Raw genomic sequence first — 24858 nt, 5'->3', positions numbered from 1 at the left:
TGTCTCCAACAAACTGAGTGACTGCATTGTTTGTTTCCCCAACCTCCATGAAGACCACCTGATCATTACTTGACAATTCACTTTCACTGGCTGGCACTTTGGCTGTCATCACTGATTGATCCTCAAGCGCAGCATCAACCGCAACCTCATCATTGATCTGTTCATCGGTTTCCTCCACAATGGTGTCAAGAGTGCCAGAAGTATCTGGAACATCATCTCCACTCCTACTATTAAGGAAGCAGTATTTGTAGTTTTGTGTCTCCGTGTAAGACTCAGTGTATCCCAGCCGGTGGAACTTGTTGAGCATCCATTTTGACCCAAATCTATGATCAAGTTGTATGGTAAGCCCCATTTGGTGTGGCAATACTCCAGACCGAGGTCGACAGGCCTTAATAAAATTCTGCCCCCAAACGGCAACTCTTTCGTCTATCTTGACAATCGGTCTCAAGAACATCTGAAGGCTTGCAGGAACAAGTGTCAGCTGACTATCGATGGCAGTCATACTGTGTGTGGTGGGGTATGACTTTGGACCTAAATCAATCAAGGCAATATCATTGGATATGAACTTGAGTGCCGTCTTTATGATCTGAGTCTTCTCATCTCCATGGTCAAGATTAGCATGATGCACTCGCAGAATATTGTCGGTGCCATCTTTGAGACAGAGTACATCTGCTCTTCTTTCCTGTGTTGTGAAATACAAGGTGTCTTCGTATTTCTCTAGAAGTTTTATCTTTAGCCAATGCTTTGAATAAGAAAGGCTCTTCTCTGATGACTGATCAAACTCCTGCAGCTTTTCATGGACTTGGTCCATGTTCATTACCCCATGCTCTAATTCTGAGTCTAACCATTCGCAGAATTCAATAAAAACTGCCTCTCGCTCCTCATCAATACCCCTCTGTCCTCTCTTCCTTTTTCCTTCCTCATCAGTCTTGGACAAACTGTCACCTCTCACAAACATAAGTTTGCATCGCAAATGGTACAGTGTTTCTTCTGCTACCAAGTCGTTAATCCCTTCCAGGCGTCCAGTGACTTCAGTGCTCCAGTCATCCCCGCGACTCCGTGCTGTCTTCAGCAAGCTTGCCTTCAGTGTATCTGCAGTCAAATTATCTGGCACTCTGTATTTCTTTCTAGCTTGTGCTGGATTATTTTTGTAGAGCTGGGCTGGTTGGTTGCAAAGAATGCATACATCCTTATACAGGAGGTCAACTGACTGTGATCTTCTAGAACTGTAGCCAGTTGATGAACTGAACTCACAAGTAGTGCGTCTTCTCTTCAACTTTGATGACTCTTTCTCTGCCTTTGATGCTTGAGCTGACTTCTTGGTGGTTGCAACAAAGTTGTTGTACAGATCATTTTTACACTTCTGGTGGTACCTCAGTTTTCCTTCCTTTTGAGCCTCCTTCATACGTTCCACAACAGTAACATTTTCGACAGTTTCTGCTTGTTTCAATAAAGTTGAGTATCCCTTTGGAGTTGCCTGTATGAGCCTTTCAGCTGGTGTATCCGAGCGTGCACAGATGAAGCAATTGAGCACAGGTGGAGTAACGTCTTCATCCATATTGCTAGACTCCATGTCCTGCAAAGTAGAAAATGAGATATATTTAGAAATTATTTTTCCACAAAGGAGTGTCTGTGGTGAAATATAAATGTTAACAATCAACTCAGAATCATGAAAAACCCTTATTTGACCCCTCATAAGTTACTTAAGGGCCGATTAAAAAAAATAAAAATTCTCGAAAATAATTTTTCGGTACCCGAATTCAACAGCTTTTTCTCTGGGTTTCCCACGGGAGTTGACCTTCAACATTTTAACACATGTTATTACACACCTTTACAAACATATTGGTGAAGAAATTTTTTGGTAACAATTTAGTTAACAGATTTTCATATGTTTCCCTTACTATCAGGTGCTCGCTCAGTCGAGATGGTTTCATTGCTTCATTGGACAGCGTGATACCACACAACAAACACATCGGTAACTGTTTGTTCATCGGAGATGGAATGAATCCATACTTGATGTATTCACCGGAATACTGACGACACTCTTTCTTTGAGGCTGACATCTTGAAGCCGACCGGGCGTGAAGCTTTTTTGAATAACGAAATCAACACGCCAAAATGTCGAAAGACTAACCCCAGCACTAACACTGACTGTTCATACCTTGCCCAATGTCTGTGCTGGCAAGGCCAGGCTGTAAAGTTGAACCAGGCACGTTGAATAGTCCAGCACGAATAGAGTGTATTATATCCTGCATAAAAAGATTCTTGCAAGCTGATTGGTTGAAATGGCACCACGTGACAAAAATTAGTGTTGTACTATTGGCCGCATTGGCGGCCAATAGTATTTCGCTGGTGTCATACACTATCATGTTTGTTGCATGAGCATGTATGGACAAGAAAATACCTACACGACAGCGAATATGTGATCATAAAAACCATGCGAAGGGGGAAAGAATGTGGTCGTTGATTGGATGGCCAATTTGCCGAATGGCGCCGGGTAACCTGTTCAGACTGCAGGAAGCCCAATGAGCGCTCCAAATCACCGCTGCTATAAATCGCCAGTGCCCCCCAAATCATTGCCAGCGCCCCCCTACTGCCCGTGGACTCTCGAGCACCCCCCTGAAAGTTCCCAGCGCCCACTGGGGGGCGGTAGGGACCACTGAGAACCTATACCTTAGTCGCTTCTCTGTGCGGGTTTTTTCCTTCATTGGCACCAGCTCACCTGCTCATGCTTGTGAGCACGCCAACGAAGGGAAAAGATTATTCGAAAACGACGACTCACACCATCACCTGCTTACCAGATCCATCACCATGATAAACCTGAGTGAGCTGAGAGAACTTCCCTGCCTCAACTGATGTTCATGCTGAACTCCTCCGGCATCCTCAGACCAACCAAAACTCTTCCCTTCGTTCCCTTGTACATCTCTTCCACCAACCTAACTTCTGCTTCTCGCACCCCCATCAATCTCAGTGGCACCATCGCCATCTTTCTTGGGACAGATAGCCATCACGGCCTTCTCAAGATCCACAAATCCTAATGCCATTTCATCTTGCACCTCCAACCACTTATCCACCAACTGTGTGAGTGTGAACGTCCCATCAGTCATCCCACTACCCTTTCTAAACCCCTGTTGATCTTCGCCAATCTCCCTCTCCAGACTCTTGCTGATCCTCCTGCGAAGAATCCTCTCCAGTACCTTCATGACATGACTGAGAAGCGTAATTCCTCTGTACCTCCCCGGATCCTGTACATTACCCTCCCTCTTCCGTTTTGGAAATTCCTCTTCCATATTGGCACAATTAGCCTTGTCCTCAAATCAATCCCCCTCTCATATATATATATATTCAACAGCCTCTTCGTCCAATTGACTACAACTTCTCCTGCTGCAACTATCATCTCTGCACATACTTCATCAATGCCTAGAGCTTGTATCTTTATCTGGTGTAATGCTGTCCGCACCTCCTCCTCCGTGATCTCCGCTAATTCCATTTTCCCTTGTGCATAACACGGTAGCTCCAGCTTGCTGTTGCTTCCTCTATGATTCAACAGCTCTGTGAAATAGCCTTACCATACCTTCAATACTGCTTCCTTCTCTGTCACAAGCTTCCCTTTGCCATCTTTAATCACTGTCCCCCACTTCACGTCCTTACCATCTCGCCCCGTCACGAGCCAATTTATAGATCACCTTCTTCCCACCATCGGTCCTCTTCTAACTTGCTGTGCACCACCGCTTTCATATCATCCCTCGCCTTATCCACTCCTCTCCTTACTGCTTTCTTATTTTGCCCAAACAATCACATCAACCCTGCACCCACTTGTCCCCCTCTATCCTTGATCTTCTCTATCCAATTCCAAACCTCCTCTTCCTCACTGACTACCTTCGCTACTTCATCTGTCCACCATACCTGGTTTCTACTCCTCAACGATTTACCCTTTCCTGATGTTCTTTCACACAAAATTTATTCAATTCTCCTAAACTACACCTTACATACACTCCTTGTTCCTCCACCTGTTGCTTCGTAACTACCAACAAATCCTGTTCTATTTTGTGCTGTCCACTCCTGTAAGTAATCTTGTGGCTGTCCCGCTTTTGGAAGAACGAACCAGCTATGTCTAAATGCTAAACCATTTATCGTCACCAGCTCTCGGCCCTCTCTAATCCTCGTTCTCCATCCACATTTATGAAATGCATTCCTCTTCACCCGGCTCCGCTACTTCCACATGCGTGTTGAAGTCTCCCGCAATGCACTGCTTCACCTCCAACTGTTGTATACAAGCTGTTGTAGTGCAAAGGAATGGAAGGAGTAATGGTGTTGGAATAATCGTGTTGGAAGAGATCAGCAAGGATTTAGATATACCCCCAACAACAAGCATGGATCAAATAATTTACAAATGTATGGCTGAGATCAAAAGATGTATGGCCCGCATGTAAATTGCAAACAATACCCCCTCATTGCACCATGGCCAATTGGACAGACCAGCTGGTACGGCCTGCCAGCACACCCAAATGACATAGCGGGGGGGGGGGGGGGGGGGGGGGGTGACGGATGTTGGGAGAGGAATTACCCTTAACTAGACTCAGTGGCATAATAGTCAGAGCAAATATCCTGAGTCTGGCAGGTTGGTGGTTTGAACCCCTGCTGCTTCCTTGCTTGATGTTCAAAATTTAAAAAGGATTCACGACAGTGACATCCTTAATAACATCCACCCAACAAACAATGGAAACTACAAAAAACACATCCACGCCCACATCACCGTAAAAGCAATAAACAACCTGCGCCCAAAGAGTATTTAAAAAACCACCGTTTAGAGGCCATTTTCCCCCGCAAAGCGGGGGTTGGTCTTTTTCGGGGACCGTGGTTGTTGTTGTTTTTTTTTGGTCCCTTTTTTGAAGCAATGTTTTACGGCCGGATGCCCTTCCTGCCGCCAACCCTGTTTGTCGCCTTTTTACGACACACAGGGAATTACCAGTGAACTGGTACTCAATTAGCCGACCTCGGAAGGATGACAGGCTGAGTCAACCCCCCTGGCGTTAATTCAGCGATCGACCGGGATTCGAACCCAGGATCCTTGGATCCTAAGCTGGCACCCTAGCCACTAAGCCAACACCAGGCTTGGGCACAAATCCCCAACCATCGATGACACAGAGAAACTACTCCCCAGGTCTGATTGTGTTCACCTTTCACGCCTTCACTATGGACACCACTCAAAACTTTTACACTACAACCATAGACTCGACGACACCACTGACACCTGCAACCACTGCCAGGCCGCTCCACACACAATAAAACATATAATTGGAAGACTGCGCGATCCTGGCGTCGCGTGGGCATGAGCACAACATCTTGAATGTGAGGGATCTCTCGGTCACTCCTGTGAGATCGATTGGCTATCTCCGTGCTGGTGGTCTGTTCAACCAGAACTGACCGGGGCAACACAACAAAAAAAAAATACCCACTGTATTGAAACTCACTTGTAGACCAGGTACATACGTTTGCCATATGTTTGAGCTCTGCCTCATTTTCCTTTGCCATAGGATTTTTTACAAATCGATTCACACGTGAAAAATTGGCATGCAGCCCGATTTGGGGGCCGAAAGCGGTTGCGGCCATAACCCCCAAAGCACTCAATAGTTTGGGGCTGAAATATTTGGAAGATGATTTTGTTAATAAAGTTTTCTTTTTGGATCATTCATTTGGGGGGATGTGTGTGGCACTGCATTTTCACAACTAGCATTGCAGTGCCCATCCCAGACTGCCCTGCTCAAACAAAATAAGAATCATCCAGTGTTTGTGGACTGGTGCCATATGTGGAGCAGACTAAGCGGGGCAGACAGATTACCCCATCCCTGAAATATTTTGGTGAGCCATCTGCGGTTTTAAATTTAAAGCAATCCAATAATGACGTGACGATTCCCTTGAGACGAGCTCGGTTTACAGAAGTTTATTATCCACATCCTTATAACCGCTGCCTTTAGTAATTGCAGGTGCTGTTACCCTTTCTGCAGGCATTTTCCTCTCAGAACCCTGTCCTGAAGAACATTACAGACTATTTGATAGAGGAGGTGAGTGCAGAGGAGGATGAGCTTCTGGGAAACACCATCCAGGGTGATTCTGAGCAGGATGGCAACACTGACATGCCTTTGGAACGCGATGAAAAACTCCTGAAGGTAGGTTGCTGTTTTGGGGTCAAAAGAAAATACTGGCTCTGTGGGTTTTCTTCCCAATGTCCACCAGGGGAGTGACCTTGACTGCTGGGGAAGTTGGATATGTGGAATTGACTAATGATTGCCACCTGCCAATACCCAATTGAAACAAATAAATTGGTATGTATTGTCTATACCTGTATACATCTTCGATGGAAAACCCAAAGTTTTGGCACCAAACTTTATTTTTTGGAAATTGTGGCTCCAGAGTTTGGGGCACCCGAAGGCCAATAAAATGCTTCTTATTAGACTCTAGCAGGGTTACCCGGCATTGGCCGGTGCTGTTCTAATCCTGTTAGCATTTTGAAGAAATATATATATTTTTTGTGGGGGCCTAAAACACTTCCCGACACCCACTACACACGAAGGAATGGGGTTTAGGATAATTTTATAATACCTTTGACTTAGCTGCAACGGCTTAGGTACTATAGAGTGATTAAAAAGAAAAGCCCAACTTTTTATGTTTTTAATTTCCAATTTTTTTTTGGCCTAAACACCTCCCGTCACTCAGTGATGAACCTCTGAAAGTTTGACAAAGGTCCGTTTAGCCATCTCTGAGAAAAATGGTGGCAGACACAGATAGATCTCTCATATACATATATATTTATATATATATATATATATATATATATATCCTTGTTTATATATATATATATATATATATATATATATATATATATATATATATATATATATATATATCCTTGTTTATATATATATATATATATATATATATATATATATATATATATATATATATATATATATATATATATATATATATATCCTTGTTTATATATATATATATATATATATTTATATATATATATATATATATAGATATATAGATATATATATATATATATACATATATATACATATATATAGATAGATAGATATATATATATATATATATATATATATATATATATATATATATATATATATATATATATATATATATATATATATATATATTTATATATATATTATATATAGATATATATATTATATATATATTATATATATATTATATATATATTATATATATATTATATATATATTATATATATATTATATATATATTATATATATATTATATATATATATACATATATATTGTTGCGAATATGGAATTTGGCCTCCATATCCGCTTGTAAATATTCCCCTATTTTCTCCAATACTCCCCAACTTTCCCCAGTCCCCCATTCCCTAGTCCCATTGCATGTAAATAACAATCAGTAGAGCCGACCTTCCCCTTATTCCCCCATTAAATGTCGTGCCCAGGTCCACCGCACCACACGTAGACAACTTTCGGACATCTTCCTAGTTATTCTTAATCTATGTCAGTTAAGGCCTCGTTTCCATTAATTATGACTCTTCGTTGCACCAGAATGTGATTATATGGCACCAGTAGTGAGTTTAGGACCTTCCCATACCTCCTCCCATCTTCTTCCCCAAACAACAACAACAACAACAACTACAGCTACAACAACAATAACAACAACTACAACAACAATTACAACAACAACAGAAGAGATGGCGGCGGAGCGGGGGAGGATGCGTCCTCACACCGGCTCGATTAGCTCCAGACCATGCGCTCCACGGGTTACCCCGAAGGGGCTGGCTGTCAGCTCCTCGTCAGGGGCGGAGCCAGTAACCCCCCCCCGCACGCACCCAATGAGAAGCAACGTGCCGATTCCACGAGGCGGAGCTAACGAGCCGAGGGCGTGTCACTCCCCGCCGGATATACGCGGCCACGCGCCGGATGTGACGAGAGATGCGCCCCCAGCTTGAGACGACAAGACGCCACCTCGAGCGCTGAGAGACCTCCTGCATCTGTTGGGCCGCGCCATCCTGTCCCTGAGCACAAGGTGCACCTTGTGCTGGCCATCGAATACCCGCTTTCCTTGTCATCAATCCCCGTGTGAGTCAGTTTTTGTCCTGTTTCTCTGTGGTCTGTCGGGAATAATATAAGGTTGTGTCTAAGTGCCTGTCTTCCTATGATGTACCTCTCGTCCCTGTAATCTGACCTTCCGCACGAATATAACCTCCTCCGGAGGTCTTGAGAACTGAACCCCTGGTGTCGTATTGTGTCATTATAACCCAGCCGGGTGTCTTCTCTTTCCTATTGAGCCAGCGTAGCGCGGCTTCGTCGGACGTTCGAGTACAATCGGGTAATTTGTGCGGACACGGCGGCCATTCCGCTCGGCCCACCTTAACATCAAAGTCGTGTCTGTAACAATTGGTGTCGGGAGTGAGATTCGAGGCCCGACCAAATTTTGAAAAAAAAAAACGAATAGAGGAAAAAAAAAAAATTTGGTCAAAATTTGGAGCGGCCGAAATTCGTTTTGTTTTACAAAACTCGAATTTTGCAAGTCGCGCTATGGCGGATCAAGACAGCTGGGGTCCGGTAAAGGAGAGTGAGGTAGGGTCGATCCAGGACCAAAATGAGGGACAGGAGGAGAGCGAAGCAGTGAGGGCGGCAGGTTCGCAAAATAGCGCCGTCACGCACGAAGAAGCGGGCGCGCAAAATGGCGCCTCGCTGGTCACCGCGCCCGCGACCGTAGCAGCGCCGCCGATGGATTGGGGCCTATTTATGGAACAAATAAAGGCGCTCATGGTCCAGACAAGTGAAGACCTGAGGAATGACTTGGGAAACCAAATGGGGGTAATGGGAAACCAAATGGGGGGTAATGAGGGACGAAGCGAGGGCTCAGAGTGAGCAAATGGGGGTAATGAGGGACGAAGCGAGGGGTACCAGTGAGGGGTTAGACAATAATTTTGAGGAGTTAGATTTACTAAGAAATTTGGGAAGATAGACTTTGAGGGGTTAGACAACGGGATAAAAGAAGTGAAAAATGGGTTAATGGGGGTAGAAAATAGAATGGCTGCCCAGGAGAATCAGATAGAGGGAGTGAAAAATGGGTTAGAGGGGTTAGAAAACAGTATGGAAGGCAAATTGAGGGACATGAGGGACCCAGCGGAAAGGGAAGTTAAACAAATGGAGCAGCAGATAGAGGGGGTCAGAATGGGGGTAGAAACCAAACTGGATGCTCACAGGGAGGAAATGGAGCAGATGAGGGTGGCATCTGGGCAGGAGATGCAAGTGATGGGAGAGGAGATCAGAAGAGGAGTGAGTGAGGAGGTCGGAGGAGTGCGCGAGGAGGTGAGGCACTGTAAGGAGCGCATGGAGAAAGAGGTGAGAAAGGGGACTGTAAAATTGCAAGGTGGTATAGAGGAGTTGACGCTGGGAGTAGAACAACTGACAGTGGGACAAAAGGAGTTGGGGGACCAGGTAAAGAAGAACACAGCGGTAATAGAGGGTTTAAAATCGACACAGAAGGAGATGAAAAAGGACGTAGGGGTAATTAAAAAAGAGTGTCAGACGGTACATGAGGACCTGACGAGGAAAATGGACAAGGTGGTAGAGGTAATGGAGGTTAAAGAGCGGGAGGTGCGGGAGCACATAGAAAAAAATAAAGTGGAGTTAGAGGAAGAACTTAAAGGGGCGCACGAAGAGATGAAGGAGATGAAGCAAAAATTAGAAGAAGTGGAAGAAGGGGTGAGCGAAATTAAAAAGCGACGGAGAGAGGATAAGAAAGAGATAAAAGAGGAGGTAAAAGAATTGGTCCAGAGTCTGTGTTCGGATCGTGATGATGTGCTCATTAACCGGATGAGGGATTCGCAGGTGATGGAGGAGAAGCGAAGAGGAAGAAGACCTGGTGTAAGTGGTGACCAATATGGTCGTGCGTATGATGCGCCAGGTGATTTAATAAGCTTGGGGGTCGAGATAGACCCGGGTGTTCGTGAGAGGCCATTGGTGAAGTGTGCGACAGGTCTGGTGTGCGAAAGAGGAGGTGTGCGAGAAAGTCCGACTCTGGGGTGTGTGAGAAAAAAGTGCGTGCCAAGGAGTAGTGAGGGTGCTGGCGAGAGTGAGTCGGTCGTAGCGTGTGTGCGAGGGAGCACATGGGAGCGCGGTGTGGTGAGTGTTACAGAGGGTGTGACGGGAGAGTGTGCGCAGGAGTGTGCGCGAGAAAGGTGTGTGACGGACAGGTGCATGAGGAAAGAGTGCGCTGTCAGAAGTAAGGAAGAGTGTCCACCTGTGGTGAGTGTTACAGAGGGTGTAACGGGAGAGTGTGCGCGAGAAAGGTGTGTGACCGACAGGTGCATGAGGAAAGAGTGCGCTGTCAGAAGTAAGGAAGAGTGTCCACCTGTGGTGAGTGTTACAGAGGGTGTAACGGGAGAGTGTGCGCGAGAAAGGTGTGTGACGGACAGGTGCATGAGGAAAGAGTGCGCTGTCAAGAGTAAGGGTGAGTGCGCTGTCAGGAATGGAGGTGAAAGTAGTGAGAGTGACATGGAGCGTGAGTTAGTTGTGACAGGTGAGCGAGGATGTACACCTGGGATGGAAGGATGCGCACCTGGAATGGTAGAGCGTGAGTGGGAATGCACGCTGGAGTTGGTGGTGAGGCACGTGGTTGGGTGTGCGAATGAGGGCACACCTGTGATTGTCACAGAGGAGGTGACCGAGGAGGGGGCGCGAAGAGGTGTATTGGTGAGGTGTGCTACCAACGAGTGTGTGCCAAAGTGTTCGGTGGTCAGGTGTGTGACCAAGGCGGTGAGTGGAATGGGTGTACCTGGGTGTGTAAGGAACGGTACGAGGAGCATGGGCACAGCTGGATGTGTGAGAAAGGAGCGGGCTTCGGGGTGTAAGCATGCAGGTGAAGCATCGACGTTAGACGGGGTAGAGTTTAGAACGACTTATAGCCGAATCGGGCCCTCGGTGCGTGCCGGGCCTCGCTTTGAACGGCCGCGTCCGTGCTCCACTAGGCGGAGCGGGCGGCTGGATAGGAAGGGTCGTCATGGCAACCACGTTTTGTTGAGACGTGCCGGCAGGTCGAGATCGGGACATTGGATGGCTCCACGCCGAGGTGATGCGTGGGATCTCGGCCCGGGTAAGCCCCCGTCCCTGCCCCGAATGCCGGACGCATCCAGCCGCAGGCACAAAACAACCAGCATCCATTGCTTGGCTTTACGAAGCCGGGCTTTGGACAGGAATTGGCGCACCGAGAGGTATTAGTGAGGAGACTGGGTGATGAGGATAGTGTTTTGGCCCCAAAATTAGAGGAGAACAAAATTTGATGATTGGCAAGGGATTGGCAGTAGTGATTGGCAGATGATGGGCAGTGATTGGCAAATTTTTAATTTGTTGAAATTTGATGTGCAAAATTGGTAGTGAGAGACCCCCGATGTGGTGGGATGGCATCCCTGCCACCCTTCCCATGAGGGGGGCAAAGGAGCAATAGCTTATGGGGTGTATGGCAGTGAAAACTAGCCCGGGTGGGTTAGGATATGGTGTGTAGGGATCTAGCGAAGATTGACATTAGGTAACGTTAAGATTAGTTAGTGACTGATACCTGTAGTGGGGACGCAGGTAGATTAGTGTGGATTATAATGACGAGGGAGCGCAATAGTTAAAGGGACGACTGGGAAGCGCAAGTTTCAGAAGGGAGTAGTTAGCTGAGATGATGCCGTGTGTGTGAGAATTGAACAGGTGTGATTGCACAGGTGTGCAACTGGACAGGTGTGTGGAGCAGTGTATGAGTAGTGAGTGTGTGGATCAGCGCGAATGCGCTTGGGGAGAGAAGGGTGCAGGTGGCACCAGGTGTGAGAGCACAGGTGTGCAGGTACAGGTGTGTGGAGAGAGTTGGAGTGAGTGGTACGGAGTGGTGTGCATGGTGCGAAGGTGTGGATGGGGGAAGAGTGGACCCCCTTTCACGAGTACCCGGGGCGGGTAGTGTAAGTGTTAGGTAGAGGGTGCAGGTAAATTGTGGTTGGATATTGGCATTTGTGGTGCGGTTGCAGAATGGTGTTGTGAATGGGTGCATTAGTGTTGTGGAAATGGCTGGGCGTGTAGCCTGTTAGTGTGTGTAGTTGGTTGGGCACTCCACCACTGTGAGGATGTCGGCCAGGTGAGGCCGCAGGTGGGCTCTGGGAGCCGGTAGTTGTGAGTGGGTGCCTGAGGATCCCGGGTGTGGATCGGGTAGCCCAGTGCCAGAGAGGGCACCGAGTGGGGAGAGTGCCAGAGGGCCTTCCCCTGGTAGTTAGGTTAGGGTAAGGAGCAGGTAAGCTCGGAGGCAACTGCAGTGGTGGAGGTGTGCAGGTGGGTAGACCCACTGGGAGAGGTACACGTCGCAGCCCAGAAATTGTACGAGGGCACCGGGAGATGAATCGGGGGAGTGAGACCCCAAATTGAAGAGCACCACAGTTTGGCCAATGGGAATTGGTTTTTAGAACCCATAGTGTAAGAGGGCCAATGGTTTGGCCGGAGAGAGACCCCGGGTAGTGTAAAGTTGTTAAAGTCATTTAGGAAATAGTTAGGATTAATGAACCTGTCGCACCATACGCAGCCACTTACCTGTGGTGATGATGATGACTCCACACCTGTGTTTTCTTTGTTTTGTTGCAGGAGATGAATCGCTGTGTGGATTTGTGAGACGCATCACGACGTGGATGAGACATTGGGGTGATTCCATCTCTCCCTCCCTAGGAGGGACTGATGATGAATTGGTAATGGCAAATTTTGATGAGAGTTGAAATTTGATTGGTTAGGAGGGAGAGAAGACGAATTTGGTATATGGGAGGAACGGGGAAGACAGTAGGGATGTTTGTCGATTTGTAAAGTAGATGTTTATGGGTAGTGTTGTGTTTTGTGGATACAGTAAGGGGTAAGGGAGGGGCCATGTAGGTTACCTGGTGGGGGGGGGGGGGGCGTACAATAGGAACGTACCTGTCTCACCTGGTTCCCATGTGCCCCCAGTGTGCATTACCTTATATTGCGTGCACTTTTGCGCCCTTACCACCTTACTCACTTGTTTCTTCTTTTGTCTCCCACCTCCGAGGATCTGGCTTTGGGGTAGAGAGAGAGGAGAGAGAGGTGCTGGCTACGCAGTTGTGGGCCTGCACTTTCGCTGTTGGCTGCCTGGATCGATACACCATATGGACCGCAATGTTTGTGGCCACCCACAATGGACCGCAGCTCTTTTGCGGCCAAGCACCACCCGTGGAAGGACCTATGGGTCAACGTGGCACCTATGCCATAAAGGTGAACCACTGTTAATTAACACCAAGTGCACCACAAGAAGAGCAAGAGACACCTGCAGGGTTAGGGGTTGTCGAATTTATTTTTATTCCAATGAACAATGGTGACTGCACCGATTGGTGGTGGGGTGGTGCTTTTGATGCTGGGAAAGGGTGCTCTGCACGTTATTAAAGGCCGTCGGCCACAGAGCACTCGTGGGTTGGTGTATCGATGCTGGCAAGCGCGCTCTCTCTATGCATAACATCTGCATGTGTTCCTCCAAAAACAGGTCCTGGATCGTAGTGTAAATAGCAGCGTAGTCTTGTAAATAATGCTCCCTACCGGCTGTATGTTTAGTTTGAGAATTCTTTCCGGATTCGGTTATCCTGTGGGTGTGTTTCTGTGAGGAGAAGGGTGCAACGTCGCAGGGGGACATATTTACTCATTTGTGAATATCTGTAAAACTGTCGCACTCAGGGTAGAGTTAATAGTAGAGGGAACTACATTGCGTGCCACACTAAAGTAGGTAAAAATTTATCGGGTCGGGACGCCCCGAGGGTAGAGAAGGGTGCAATGTTGCGAATATGGAATTTGGCCTCCATATCCGCTTGTAAATATTCCCCTATTTTCTCCAATACTCCCCAACTTTCCCCAGTCCCCCATTCCCTAGTCCCATTGCATGTAAATAACAATCAGTAGAGCCGACCTTCCCCTTATTCCCCCATTAAATGTCGTGCCCAGGTCCACCGCACCACACGTAGACAACTTTCGGACATCTTCCTAGTTATTCTTAATCTATGTCAGTTAAGGCCTCGTTTCCATTAATTATGACTCTTCGTTGCACCAGAATGTGATTATATGGCACCAGTAGTGAGTTTAGGACCTTCCCATACCTCCTCCCATCTTCTTCCCCAAACAACAACAACAACAACAACTACAGCTACAACAACAATAACAACAACTACAACAACAATTACAACAACAACAGAAGAGATGGCGGCGGAGCGGGGGAGGATGCGTCCTCACACCGGCTCGATTAGCTCCAGACCATGCGCTCCACGGGGTTACCCCGAAGGGGCTGGCTGTCAGCTCCTCGTCAGGGGCGGAGCCAGTAACCCCCCCCGCACGCACCCAATGAGAAGCAACGTGCCGATTCCACGAGGCGGAGCTAACGAGCCGAGGGCGTGTCACTCCCCGCCGGATATACGCGGCCACGCGCCGGATGTGACGAGAGATGCGCCCCCAGCTTGAGACGACAAGACGCCACCTCGAGCGCTGAGAGACCTCCTGCATCTGTTGGGCCGCGCCATCCTGTCCCTGAGCACAAGGTGCACCTTGTGCTGGCCATCGAATACCCGCTTTCCTTGTCATCAATCCCCGTGTGAGTCAGTTTTTGTCCTGTTTCTCTGTGGTCTGTCGGGAATAATATAAGGTTGTGTCTAAGTGCCTGTCTTCCTATGATGTACCTCTCGTCCCTGTAATCTGACCTTCCGCACGAATATAACCTCCTCCGGAGGTCTTGAGAACTGAACCCCTGGTGTCGTATTGTGTCATTATAACCCAGCCGGGTGTCTTCTCTTTCCTATTGAGCCAGCGTAGCGCGGCTTCGTCGACGTTCGAGTACAATCGGGTAATTTGTGCGGACACGGCGGCCATTCCGCTCGGCCCACCTTAACATCAAAGTCGTGTCTGTAACAATATATACATATATATATATATATATATATATATATATATATATATATATATATATATATACACAGTGGAACCTTGACTTACGAGTGCACCAACTTACGAGTTTTCCGAGATACGAGCCGTCGCTCGGGCGGTTTATTGCTTTGAGATGCGAGCCGAGATCTGAGTTACGAGCTTACGTTACCCGCCACCAGGTGGGTTCCGGTCACGTGGTTATCTTGCCGTGCAAGCATCTCTGCCGTATATCGCTGCTGCTTTGTTTTAGCATTTTGGTTATTTTGGAAAATTTCTTAGTTTTAACCATGGGTCCTAAGAAATTGAGTGCCAAGGGAAGAGAGGATGATGTGCTTGGATATAAAACACGCAATCGTCGAAAAACATGAGCGAGGTGTGCGTGTTGTCGACTTGGTGAGGCGGATGTGAAGGCAGCTGAAGATTTTATTATAACTGAGAAGAAGAAGAGGATGATGTGCTTGGATATAAAACACGCAATCATCGAAAAACATGAGCGGGGTGTGCGTGTTGTCGACTTGGTGAGGCGGATGTGAAGGCAGCTGAAGATTTTATTATAACTTTTGCCGAACTGATAGAAGCCGAACGATACATCCCCCAGCAAATCTTCAACTGTGACGAGACAGGGCTCTTCTGGAAAAAGATGCCGAGGAGGACGTATATAACGGCAGAGGAGAAGAGCATGCCAGGCCACAACTTGTTCAGAGTGCCGGCGATAGCTCGCCTTCTCTTTGTGGAAAACACGGTACTGAGAAGAAGAAGAGGATGATGTGCTTGGATATAAAACACGCAATCGTCGAAAAACATGAGCGAGGTGTGCGTGTTGTCGACTTGGTGAGGCGGATGTGAAGGCAGCTGAAGATTTTATTATAACTGAGAAGAAGAAGAGGATGATGTGCTTGGATATAAAACACGCAATCGTCGAAAAACATGAGCGAGGTGTGCGTGTTGTCGACTTGGTGAGGCGGATGTGAAGGCAGCTGAAGATTTTATTATAACTTTTGCCGAACTGATAGAAGCCGAACGATACATCCCCCAGCAAATCTTCAACTGTGACGAGACAGGGCTCTTCTGGAAAAAGATGCCGAGGAGGACGTATATAACGGCAGAGGAGAACAGCATGCCAGGCCACAACTTGTTCAGAGTGCCGGCGATAGCTCGCCTTCTCTTTGTGGAAAACACGGTGAGATCCTTAACATCCAACAACTAATGGGACGCAAACGGGGCGCCCAGTTTAGCGGTACACACATTGATGAATCACCCTGCCTGTGATTCACCCATGACAGGTTATAGCTGGGTCGGGATTCAAACCCAGGCTGGACAGTTTAGAGTCAAGTGTGCGTACCTCCAGTCCAGGCCATCCTGCCAACTTGTATGCTGCATACAGGTGAAATATAAAGCGCGAGATATTTTTATATATACTGTATATTTAAAAAAAATTGGTGTGGTTTTTGGGGAGCTGGAACGGATTAATAGCATTTCAATGCATTTTAATGGGGAAATTTAATTTGAGAAACGAGCAAATTGAGTTACGAGCTCGGTCACAGAACGAATTAAACTCGTAAGTCAAGGTTCCACTGTATATATATATATATATATATATATATATATATATATATATATATATATATATATATATATATATATATGTAGTATATATTTTATATATATTTTATATATATATATATACAGACTTGGCATTTAATATGGAATTTTTTTTTTTTCTTGGCTTGGGTTTACTTTCTTAACTCAGTATATCAATCTGGTGAGTTTCTTTTACACTTCGGTGATTTATTTGTTAAAAGAACCATGTCACTGATTGTCTGTCGCAGCAAGAAGTTAACAACAGGATTATATCACAGGTGGCGTAGCAAAATGTACGGACAGGTGCATTTGATGATTGGCTTCACAGTCGGGTATACAAGGGTTGCTGCGTTCTGTATAAGTGGAAAACAACTGCTGCACGTCTCCAAAAGTTATTGCCGCTTCCTCTGGAGATGGTCCGTCAACTCGACAATGCTGTTTGTCATGGAGTGGTGGCTTTACGAAATTACGGCATGAAACAGCGTGCTATTGCTCAGCAGTATGGCGTCACTCAAGGTCAGGTGTCAAAGATCCTGAAACGAAATGCTCAGAGGGGTGTCCCTACTCCAATACCGAGGCCAGGATGTCCCCGCAGAACTACAAGGAGGGATGATCGCCAGTTGCACCGGTTAGTCCGCAATGGCCGTACCAAGTCAGCTAATCGGCTTAGGGCTGAGTGGCAGCAACTGACAAATGTGCCTGTATCCAGAAGGCTAGTCAACCAACGACTGGTTCAAGCAGGTTATCGTGCCAGGCGTCCCCTAAAAAAGCCACGCCTGACCAGACAACACTGCCATCGCCGATTGCAGTGGGCCAGAGAGCACCGTCAATGGCAGCCAGGACACTGGAATCATGTGATCTTCAGTGACGAGCCTAGATTTCTGGTCTATCGTCAAGATGGCCGCGTCCGAGTGCGCAGACAAGTGCATGAAGCCTACAACAAAGATTGTATAGTGCCAAGAATCCAAGCTGGAGGTGGTGGGGTGACCGTTTGGGCTGCTTTTCATGCAGGGGGCAAAACTGACCTGGTTGTTCTGAATGGAAACCTGAACCAGTTCAAGTACAGGGCCATTCTGGAAGAAACATTGCCTTCATTTGCTCGCGCAGCCTTTCGAGGAAACTTTGTCTTCCAAGATGACAATGCACGGCCTCATCGTGCTCGCATGATCCAACACTTTCTTGCTGACCGTGGTGTAGAGCATATGGAGTGGCCTGCCATGTCCCCGGATATGAATCCGATAGAGAACTTGTGGGCAGAATTAACGCGTCAAATCGACCACTTGGACCAGCAGCCGACCCCTGTGCGTGAATTGCAGCAGGCTATTGTCACTGCATGGCAAGCGATTCCTGTCCAAACCTTGGCAAATCTTGTGAACAGCATGCCTAAACGTGTACGTGCTCTCCTGAATGCTCGTGGGGGTTACACGAAGTAGTGAACTGTAATTTTACTGTCCGTAATCCGTCGTAATTTAACTTTTGTTTTTGCTAAAAAAAAAATTGGCTAATGTGCAAAATAAAGACATACTTCTGGAAAACGCACAGAAGTTTAACACAGTACTGTCCGTGAATTGAGTTCGATATCAGTTTACATCACTTTCAAGGATCAATTTATTTGTTTCGAAATGTCAAATGTGGTTTTTGTGTCTTTTAAAGGTCACATTAACAAAATCTAGCATAATTTCAACATAATTCCAATGAACTTTTGGTTTTAAGGCATCTTGAAAAGTAAGTTCACCCCCCCCCAAAAAAATTCCATATTAAATGCCAAGTCTGTGTGTGTATATAAAATATAAAAAATAACCACCTTTAGAGGCCATTTTTCCCCGCAAAGCGGGGGTTGGCCTTTTTTGGGAACCATGGTTGTTGTTGTTTTTTGGTCCCCTTTTTGAAGCAATGTTTTACGGCCGGATGCCCTTCCTGACGCCAACCCTTTTTGCCGCCTTTTTTTTTGTTTTGTTTGTTTTTTTTTGTATACAAGATCGAGGCTCGTGAAAGAGCTAACATTAATCACACAAAAAGACAAACCGACACACAAAACAAAAAAAACAAGGGGAGCGGCAGACAAGATGGGGAGAGAGGGGGAAGGACACAAAAGAGAGGCGGAAGAGGGGGAAGGACACAAACACAACATTTGAGAGCAGGGACATCGGGAGGACTTGGGGGGAGGTGGGAGAGGATTAAAACATATGAACACTGCAAGGACTCTGGGGTGAATTACCGGGGGTAGAAAAGATCAAGGTTTTCGATGGGGGACGATAAGAGATGGTGGTGAACAGCTGTTTTAAAGACCTGGAGGGAGGAGTGGGATTGAAGGGAGTGGGGGAGTTTGTTCCAGAGGCGGGAGAAAAGGGGAATGAAAGAGTGAAGGTGAGCAGAGAGCCTAGACTTTGGCAGTTTAACCATAAGAGGGTTGCAGGCAGATCTTGTGCGACCTGAAGGAATATTGGGGGGACAGAGCACAGAGAGAGCTGGGGGAGCAAGGCCGGAGAGGAGTCGGTAGAAGACAGAAAGACCACCAACCTGCCTGCGGTGAGTGAGTGAAAGGCCCTCGGCGTTGTCTACATCGCAGGAGATTCCAATGATTCTGAAAGCTTTGGCCTCAACAGCATGAAGCCGAGCAAGGTGTGAGGCAGGAGCACCAGCCCAGAGGGGGGAACAGTATTCCATTGAGCTGCGGATGAAAGCCTTGTATGTGGTGAGGAGCTCAGGTGTGCCAAGGAAGGACTTCGCACGACGGAGGATGCCCAGTCGGCGACTGGCTTTGGAGGCCAGCTTGGAAATGTGGTTTTCCCAAGAAAGATCATGGCAGATAGTGAGACCCAAAAGCTTGAGCGACAGAACTTCTTGGAGAGGATTGTTGAGAAAGTAGATGGGAGGGTTGTCCAGTCGGTCCTTTCGGAGAGACATTGTAAGAGTGTGAGATTTGTCAGGATTGAAAGACATGTTCAACTTGTTTGACCAGTCTGTGATTTTGTCCAGGTCTGCAGAGAGTGAGGAGGCTGCAGACTGCCGATCTGAGGGATGAGGAATGGAGCGACAGAGAGTAGAGTCGTCAGCAAAGAGATAGAGAGGATTTTCAAGAGAGTCAGAGAGATCATTGATGAAGACCAGAAAAAGCACAGGGCCCAGAACACTACCTTGGGGAACTCCAGCCTGAACAGGAAGAGGAGATGAGAGAAACCCATTCAGGGCCACACGTTGACTACGACCAGAGAGGAAGTCTGCCAGCCATGCGTGGAGATTTCCATGGATACCAAAGGAGGAGAGTTTGGAGAGCAGAGCAGGGTGCCAGACCGTATCGCAGGCACGTGAAATGTCAAGGGAGACAGCTCTAATTTCCTGTTTGGCGTTGAGGACCTCCATCCATTGTTGAGAAAGCAGAAGCAGCATGTCCAGAGTAGAGTGACCAGGTCTGAAACCAAATTGATGATCAGAGATCAAGCCATTGGAGAAGAGGAAAGATTTAATATCTGAAGCAATGATGGATTCCATGACTTTGCTGATAATTGGGAGAAGGCTGATTGGTCTGTAGTTGCTGGGATCTGTTTTTGCATCTTTTTTGTACGAAGCGGTGATGTTGGCTGATTTCCAAGCAGATGGCAGATGACCTTGAGCAAAAGAGAGGGTGAAGAGAACAGAAAGAGGGAGTGAAAGAGCAGAAGAACATGATTTTAGGACCCGTGGGCTGATGCCGTCAGGACCAGTTGCAGAATCAGAGTCGAGGGTTGACAGAAACTTTTTCACCTTGTCAGGAGGAAAGGACACAGAGTCCAGGAGCAGCTGGGTACGACTGGGTACGGTGGGTACAGAGAGGGATGGGTTTAGGACACAAGATTTAGAGGCAAACACAGAGTTGAGGCATTCAGCTTTTTCACGTGCGGAGTCAGCCGTTAAGCCGTTTGAGGTGAGGGAGGGGATGGAGGGGGAACAAACACCAGAAACAGATTTGACCAGACGCCACCAGGATTTGGAAGAGGGAGACAGATAAGAGAGTTCGGTCTTGAGAATGGTGAGATATTGTTTCCTGGCTCTCCTGAGGGTGGACACACACTTGTTTCGGGCTTTGTGAAAGGAAATGAGATTTCCTTCCGTTGGATTTGCTTTCCAGGAGACGAAAGCAAGTTGTTTCAGGGCAACAGCCTCACCACAAGATTCCGTGTACCATGGACGGGAGGAAGGGTATGACAACTGAAGACGAGATGGGATAAATCTGTGCATGAGAGAGAGCAATTTACTTTGAAAGAATTCCCAGGATGAGTTGATGTCAGAGGCGGTAGAGATGGGAGACCAGTCCAGATGATTGATGGCTGCTTGAAGACCGTGCCAGTTGACCTGAGTGAAATGCCAGACTCGTCGACGCTGAGGAGGCTCTCTGAGAATGGTCAGAGAGATGTCCACTTTGACAAGCACATGATCAGATGAGCCGATTGGAGCAGAAGAAGAGCAGCAGACATTTTCAGGGAAGTTTGTCATAACCAAATCCAGAAGAGAAGATGCTCCGTTGACTGAGATCCGGGTCGGGAAATTGACAGATTGTGTCAGTCCCAGTGAGTCGCAGAAGTCCTTTGCTGAAGAGCCATGGCTGGTGAGAGAGGTACCCACACCCAGCCAACTGGCATGGTGACAATTGAAATCACCACATATGAGGAAGAGAGAGTTGGGATGGGTAGATAGAAGTTGGTCCATATTATCAGACAGTGAGATGTAGATGGAGTCATCGCTGATTGGTGGACGGTACAACACACATATGAACAAAAGGTGGGAGCGAAGGGGAAGCCGTAGCCAAAGGTATTCCTGGGGGTGAGGTGGAGAGAGGGCAGTGGAGGGCGAGTGAGGAAGAGAGTTTTTTATAAAGATAGCAACCCCACCTCCAGGACGAGGCTCAGGTCTATCATACCGGAGGAGGGAGTAACCTGGGAGAGATACCAAGGCATCAGAGACATCATGAAGGAGGAAAGTTTCTATTAAGCAGATCACATCTGGTTTGTCAGAAGCAACCTGTATGGAGAGGTCAGTCAAGTTTGAGCGAAGGCCCCGGATGTTTGAGGTCCATACCGTTAATGAAGAGGAAGGGGGAGCATCGGGTCCAGAACAGGGGGGGGAGGAGTAGGGTAAGATGTGGAAGAGGAGGAAGAGGTAGGGAGAGCTGTTGAAGGTGTGTCAGAGATTTCAGAATAGCTTGGAGAAAGGGAAGAATGGGGCGGACAAAAGGTTTGATGGAGATTGGGTGAGGCACAGTGAGGTGTTATTTGAGGAGGGGGAAGAGCAAGGCAGAAGGTTTGGGGAGATGAAGGTGAAAGTTGGAAGGAGGAAGAAGCAGGGAGGATGCTTTGAGGAGGAGGGGTGAGAGGAGAGTCTAGGAGGGGAGGAGCGAGGGAGAGTCTCGGAGGGGAGGGGTGTGGGAGGAGTTTAGGAGGGAGGGGAGGGAAGGGGCAAGGGGGGAGATTTGAAAGGGATGGGTGATGGGGAGGATTTGGAGGGGAGGGGTGAGATTGGATTTTGAAAAGTGTACGATTCATGGGAAACGAACATTTTTTGCAAAATGAGTTTGAGACCTTCGAGTCAAAAATACGTTTGAGGACACTGGAGGAGGGATGGAGTTCTGGATAGTTTATGGAATGTAGAAAGGAGGAACTGTAAGAGATGGTATTATATATATTTTTTGGAATGAATAGATTTGGTGAGCAAGACGAAAGCATCCTTTTGTAGGAAAAGAAGAAAAGGGTGTTATAATAAATGAGAGAAAATAGTTGTTCAGGGGAGAGATTATACATTTCTAACCGCGTGATCGCGAACGAAGAACGAACGAACAAAAAGAACAACAAATAAACGAATAAGACCTGGGAAGGAAAAAAAATTTGGGGGGGTTTTTTTTTTTTTTTTTGTGAGTACAGATATTAAACAAGGAGGTACGGGGTGAACGACTGGTACGATACAGAGAACGAAAATAATTTCAGCGCATTCGACGAATCGCTGAGAGAAAAACAAACCACAAGGTCGGAGACGGTACGGTAGTCTAAGCCTACGAGTACTAGGCCGCAGAATACTCGATACCATTAACCGACGATTGTGTATACATGTACGAAAAATTAGCACCGAAAATTTTCCAAAAGATACGCTATAGGTACATACACCGAAAGATAGATACAGTCTCGACAAAAACACAATTGAGAAATATCACTTTAGTCTAGTAGGAAGACTAGGTCCCCCTGCACCCCCCGGAGATATACTTCTAATCAGTGTTTCTAGATTGGAAAAAATGTGTAGAAAATGACTAGCTATGGCCCCAAGCTGAAAAAATGTCCCACATACCATTTTTATGCAAATTACTGCTGCAAATTTTATGCAAAATTATGCAAATTTTATGCAAATTTTTGATGAGGAGTAGAGTTGAGGGGTCTTTGAGGGCTTCATCGAGGTGCTCTCGGTTGCAAGACTGGGTCATTCTGAGAAGCACAGCAGGGTCAGAGATCATGATGTTCTCCTCCTCAGTGAATCTCTCCATCAACAGCCTCTCCATTGCCTCACACACTGTTTTGAGGCAAAAGAGGGACTTTGCGTAGGCCTTTCCACTGAGAACACCTTTGAGAGATCCACTTGTTACTAGTTGTGCCTCAAAGAGAATCTCTGCATATCCAGAACCACGCATCTTGTGTCCAGTGAGCATCCCGATGTAGTTCATGGATGTGTGGAAGGGTCCAATCGTTACTACATGACTAGCAAATTCATTTGGCCAGCGCCAGATGATGGGAAGGGCTTTCATGCAGACACCCAGATCAAATGTATTCAGGACCCATCTCTGACCCACCTCAGCAGTTGCTGCCTCGGAACGCTTCAGTAGCTCACGAACAACTGCGTTGTCTGTGATCGGTTGGTGGATAGGCGTGCAGTAGTCGACTGTTGATTTGCTGGGTGGGGGAGAACCAGTTGCAGAGGTGAAACCCCCTAGCCCAGGCACAGGCTGCAGGCCATTGCCATGCCATGCAGCACCAGGCACAGGACCGATCACAGACAACGCAGTTGTTCGTGAGCTACTGAAGCGTTCCGAGGCAGCAACTGCTGAGGTGGGTCAGAGATGGGTCCTGAATACATTTGATCTGGGTGTCTGCATGAAAGCCCTTCCCATCATCTGGCGCTGGCCAAATGAATTTGCTAGTCATGTAGTAACGATTGGACCCTTCCACACATCCATGAACTACATCGGGATGCTCACTGGACACAAGATGCGTGGTTCTGGATATGCAGAGATTCTCTTTGAGGCACAACTAGTAACAAGTGGATCTCTCAAAGGTGTTCTCAGTGGAAAGGCCTACGCAAAGTCCCTCTTTTGCCTCAAAACAGTGTGTGAGGCAATGGAGAGGCTGTTGATGGAGAGATTCACTGAGGAGGAGAACATCATGATCTCTGACCCTGCTGTGCTTCTCAGAATGACCCAGTCTTGCAACCGAGAGCACCTCGATGAAGCCCTCAAAGACCCCTCAACTCTACTCCTCATCAAAAATTTGCATAAAATTTTGCATAATTTTGCATAAAATTTGCAGCAGTAATTGCATAAAAATGGTATGTGGGACATTTTTTCAGCTTGGGCCATAGCTAGTCATTTTCTACACATTTTTTTCCAATCTAGAAACACTGATTAGAAGTATATCTCCGGGGGGTGCAGGGGGACCTAGTCTTCCTACTAGACTACTTAGCTTCGAAAGCGTGAGCACATGGAGCAGCTTCGAAAAGACGTGACCTCGCCGTGATCTCCCGCGATCTCGCGAGATCTTTAACGACAAACAGGGAATTACCAGTGAACTGGTACTCAATTAGCCGACCTCGGAAGGATGACAGGCTGAGTCAACCCCCCCTGGTGTTAATTCAGCGATCGACCGGGATTCGAACCCAGGATCCTAAGCCGGCACCCTAGCCGCTAGCCCAACACCAGGGTGTGTTTATATATATATATATATATATATATATATATATATATATATATATATATATATATATATATATATATATATATATATATATATATATATATATATATATATATATATATATACTGAAACGCAAAAGAAACTTACCACCTTTGAAACCTTTAAATATCAACAATAACACTGCGTGTAGTAAATGTGTGAACTTATTTGTGGACAATAGTGTCCTCACTGTCAGACAAAACGGTCACGGATGGTCACTTGAACCTTCAATGGTCACTTCATAGCACAGCTGTTGAACAGCCGTTTTGACTGTCAGTGATTAGCCAAGGGGTACGGGATGATTTTAATGAGCTGCA

The 24858-nt window shown here is 46.8% G+C and overlaps 1 protein-coding gene and 1 long non-coding RNA gene across 17 annotated transcripts in view; both read left to right on the top strand.

Annotated features, from left to right (window-relative positions):
• LOC144891704 (uncharacterized) overlaps positions 1 to 24858 on the top strand; it is a 1032708-nt gene that overhangs the window by 689716 nt on the left and 318134 nt on the right. The gene's annotated exons all lie outside the window — the stretch shown is intronic.
• The window catches only part of SRRT (serrate, RNA effector molecule), an 87472-nt gene that overhangs the window by 45251 nt on the left and 17363 nt on the right, over positions 1 to 24858 (top strand). For all 16 annotated transcript variants that reach the window (XM_078775680.1, XM_068112269.2, XM_078775683.1 and 13 more), the window contains one exon: positions 6008 to 6169. In XM_078775680.1, the coding sequence (XP_078631806.1) occupies positions 6008 to 6169 (162 nt within the window). The remainder of the gene's footprint in view (positions 1 to 6007; positions 6170 to 24858) is intronic.

Source organism: Myxine glutinosa, chromosome 4, assembly GCF_964187855.1.
Source record: "Myxine glutinosa chromosome 4, kmMyxGlut1.1, whole genome shotgun sequence".
Lineage (NCBI taxonomy): Eukaryota > Metazoa > Chordata > Myxini > Myxiniformes > Myxinidae > Myxine > Myxine glutinosa.
The sequence above is the reverse complement of the archived record's forward strand: the minus strand, read 5'-3'. Positions and strand labels throughout refer to the sequence as shown.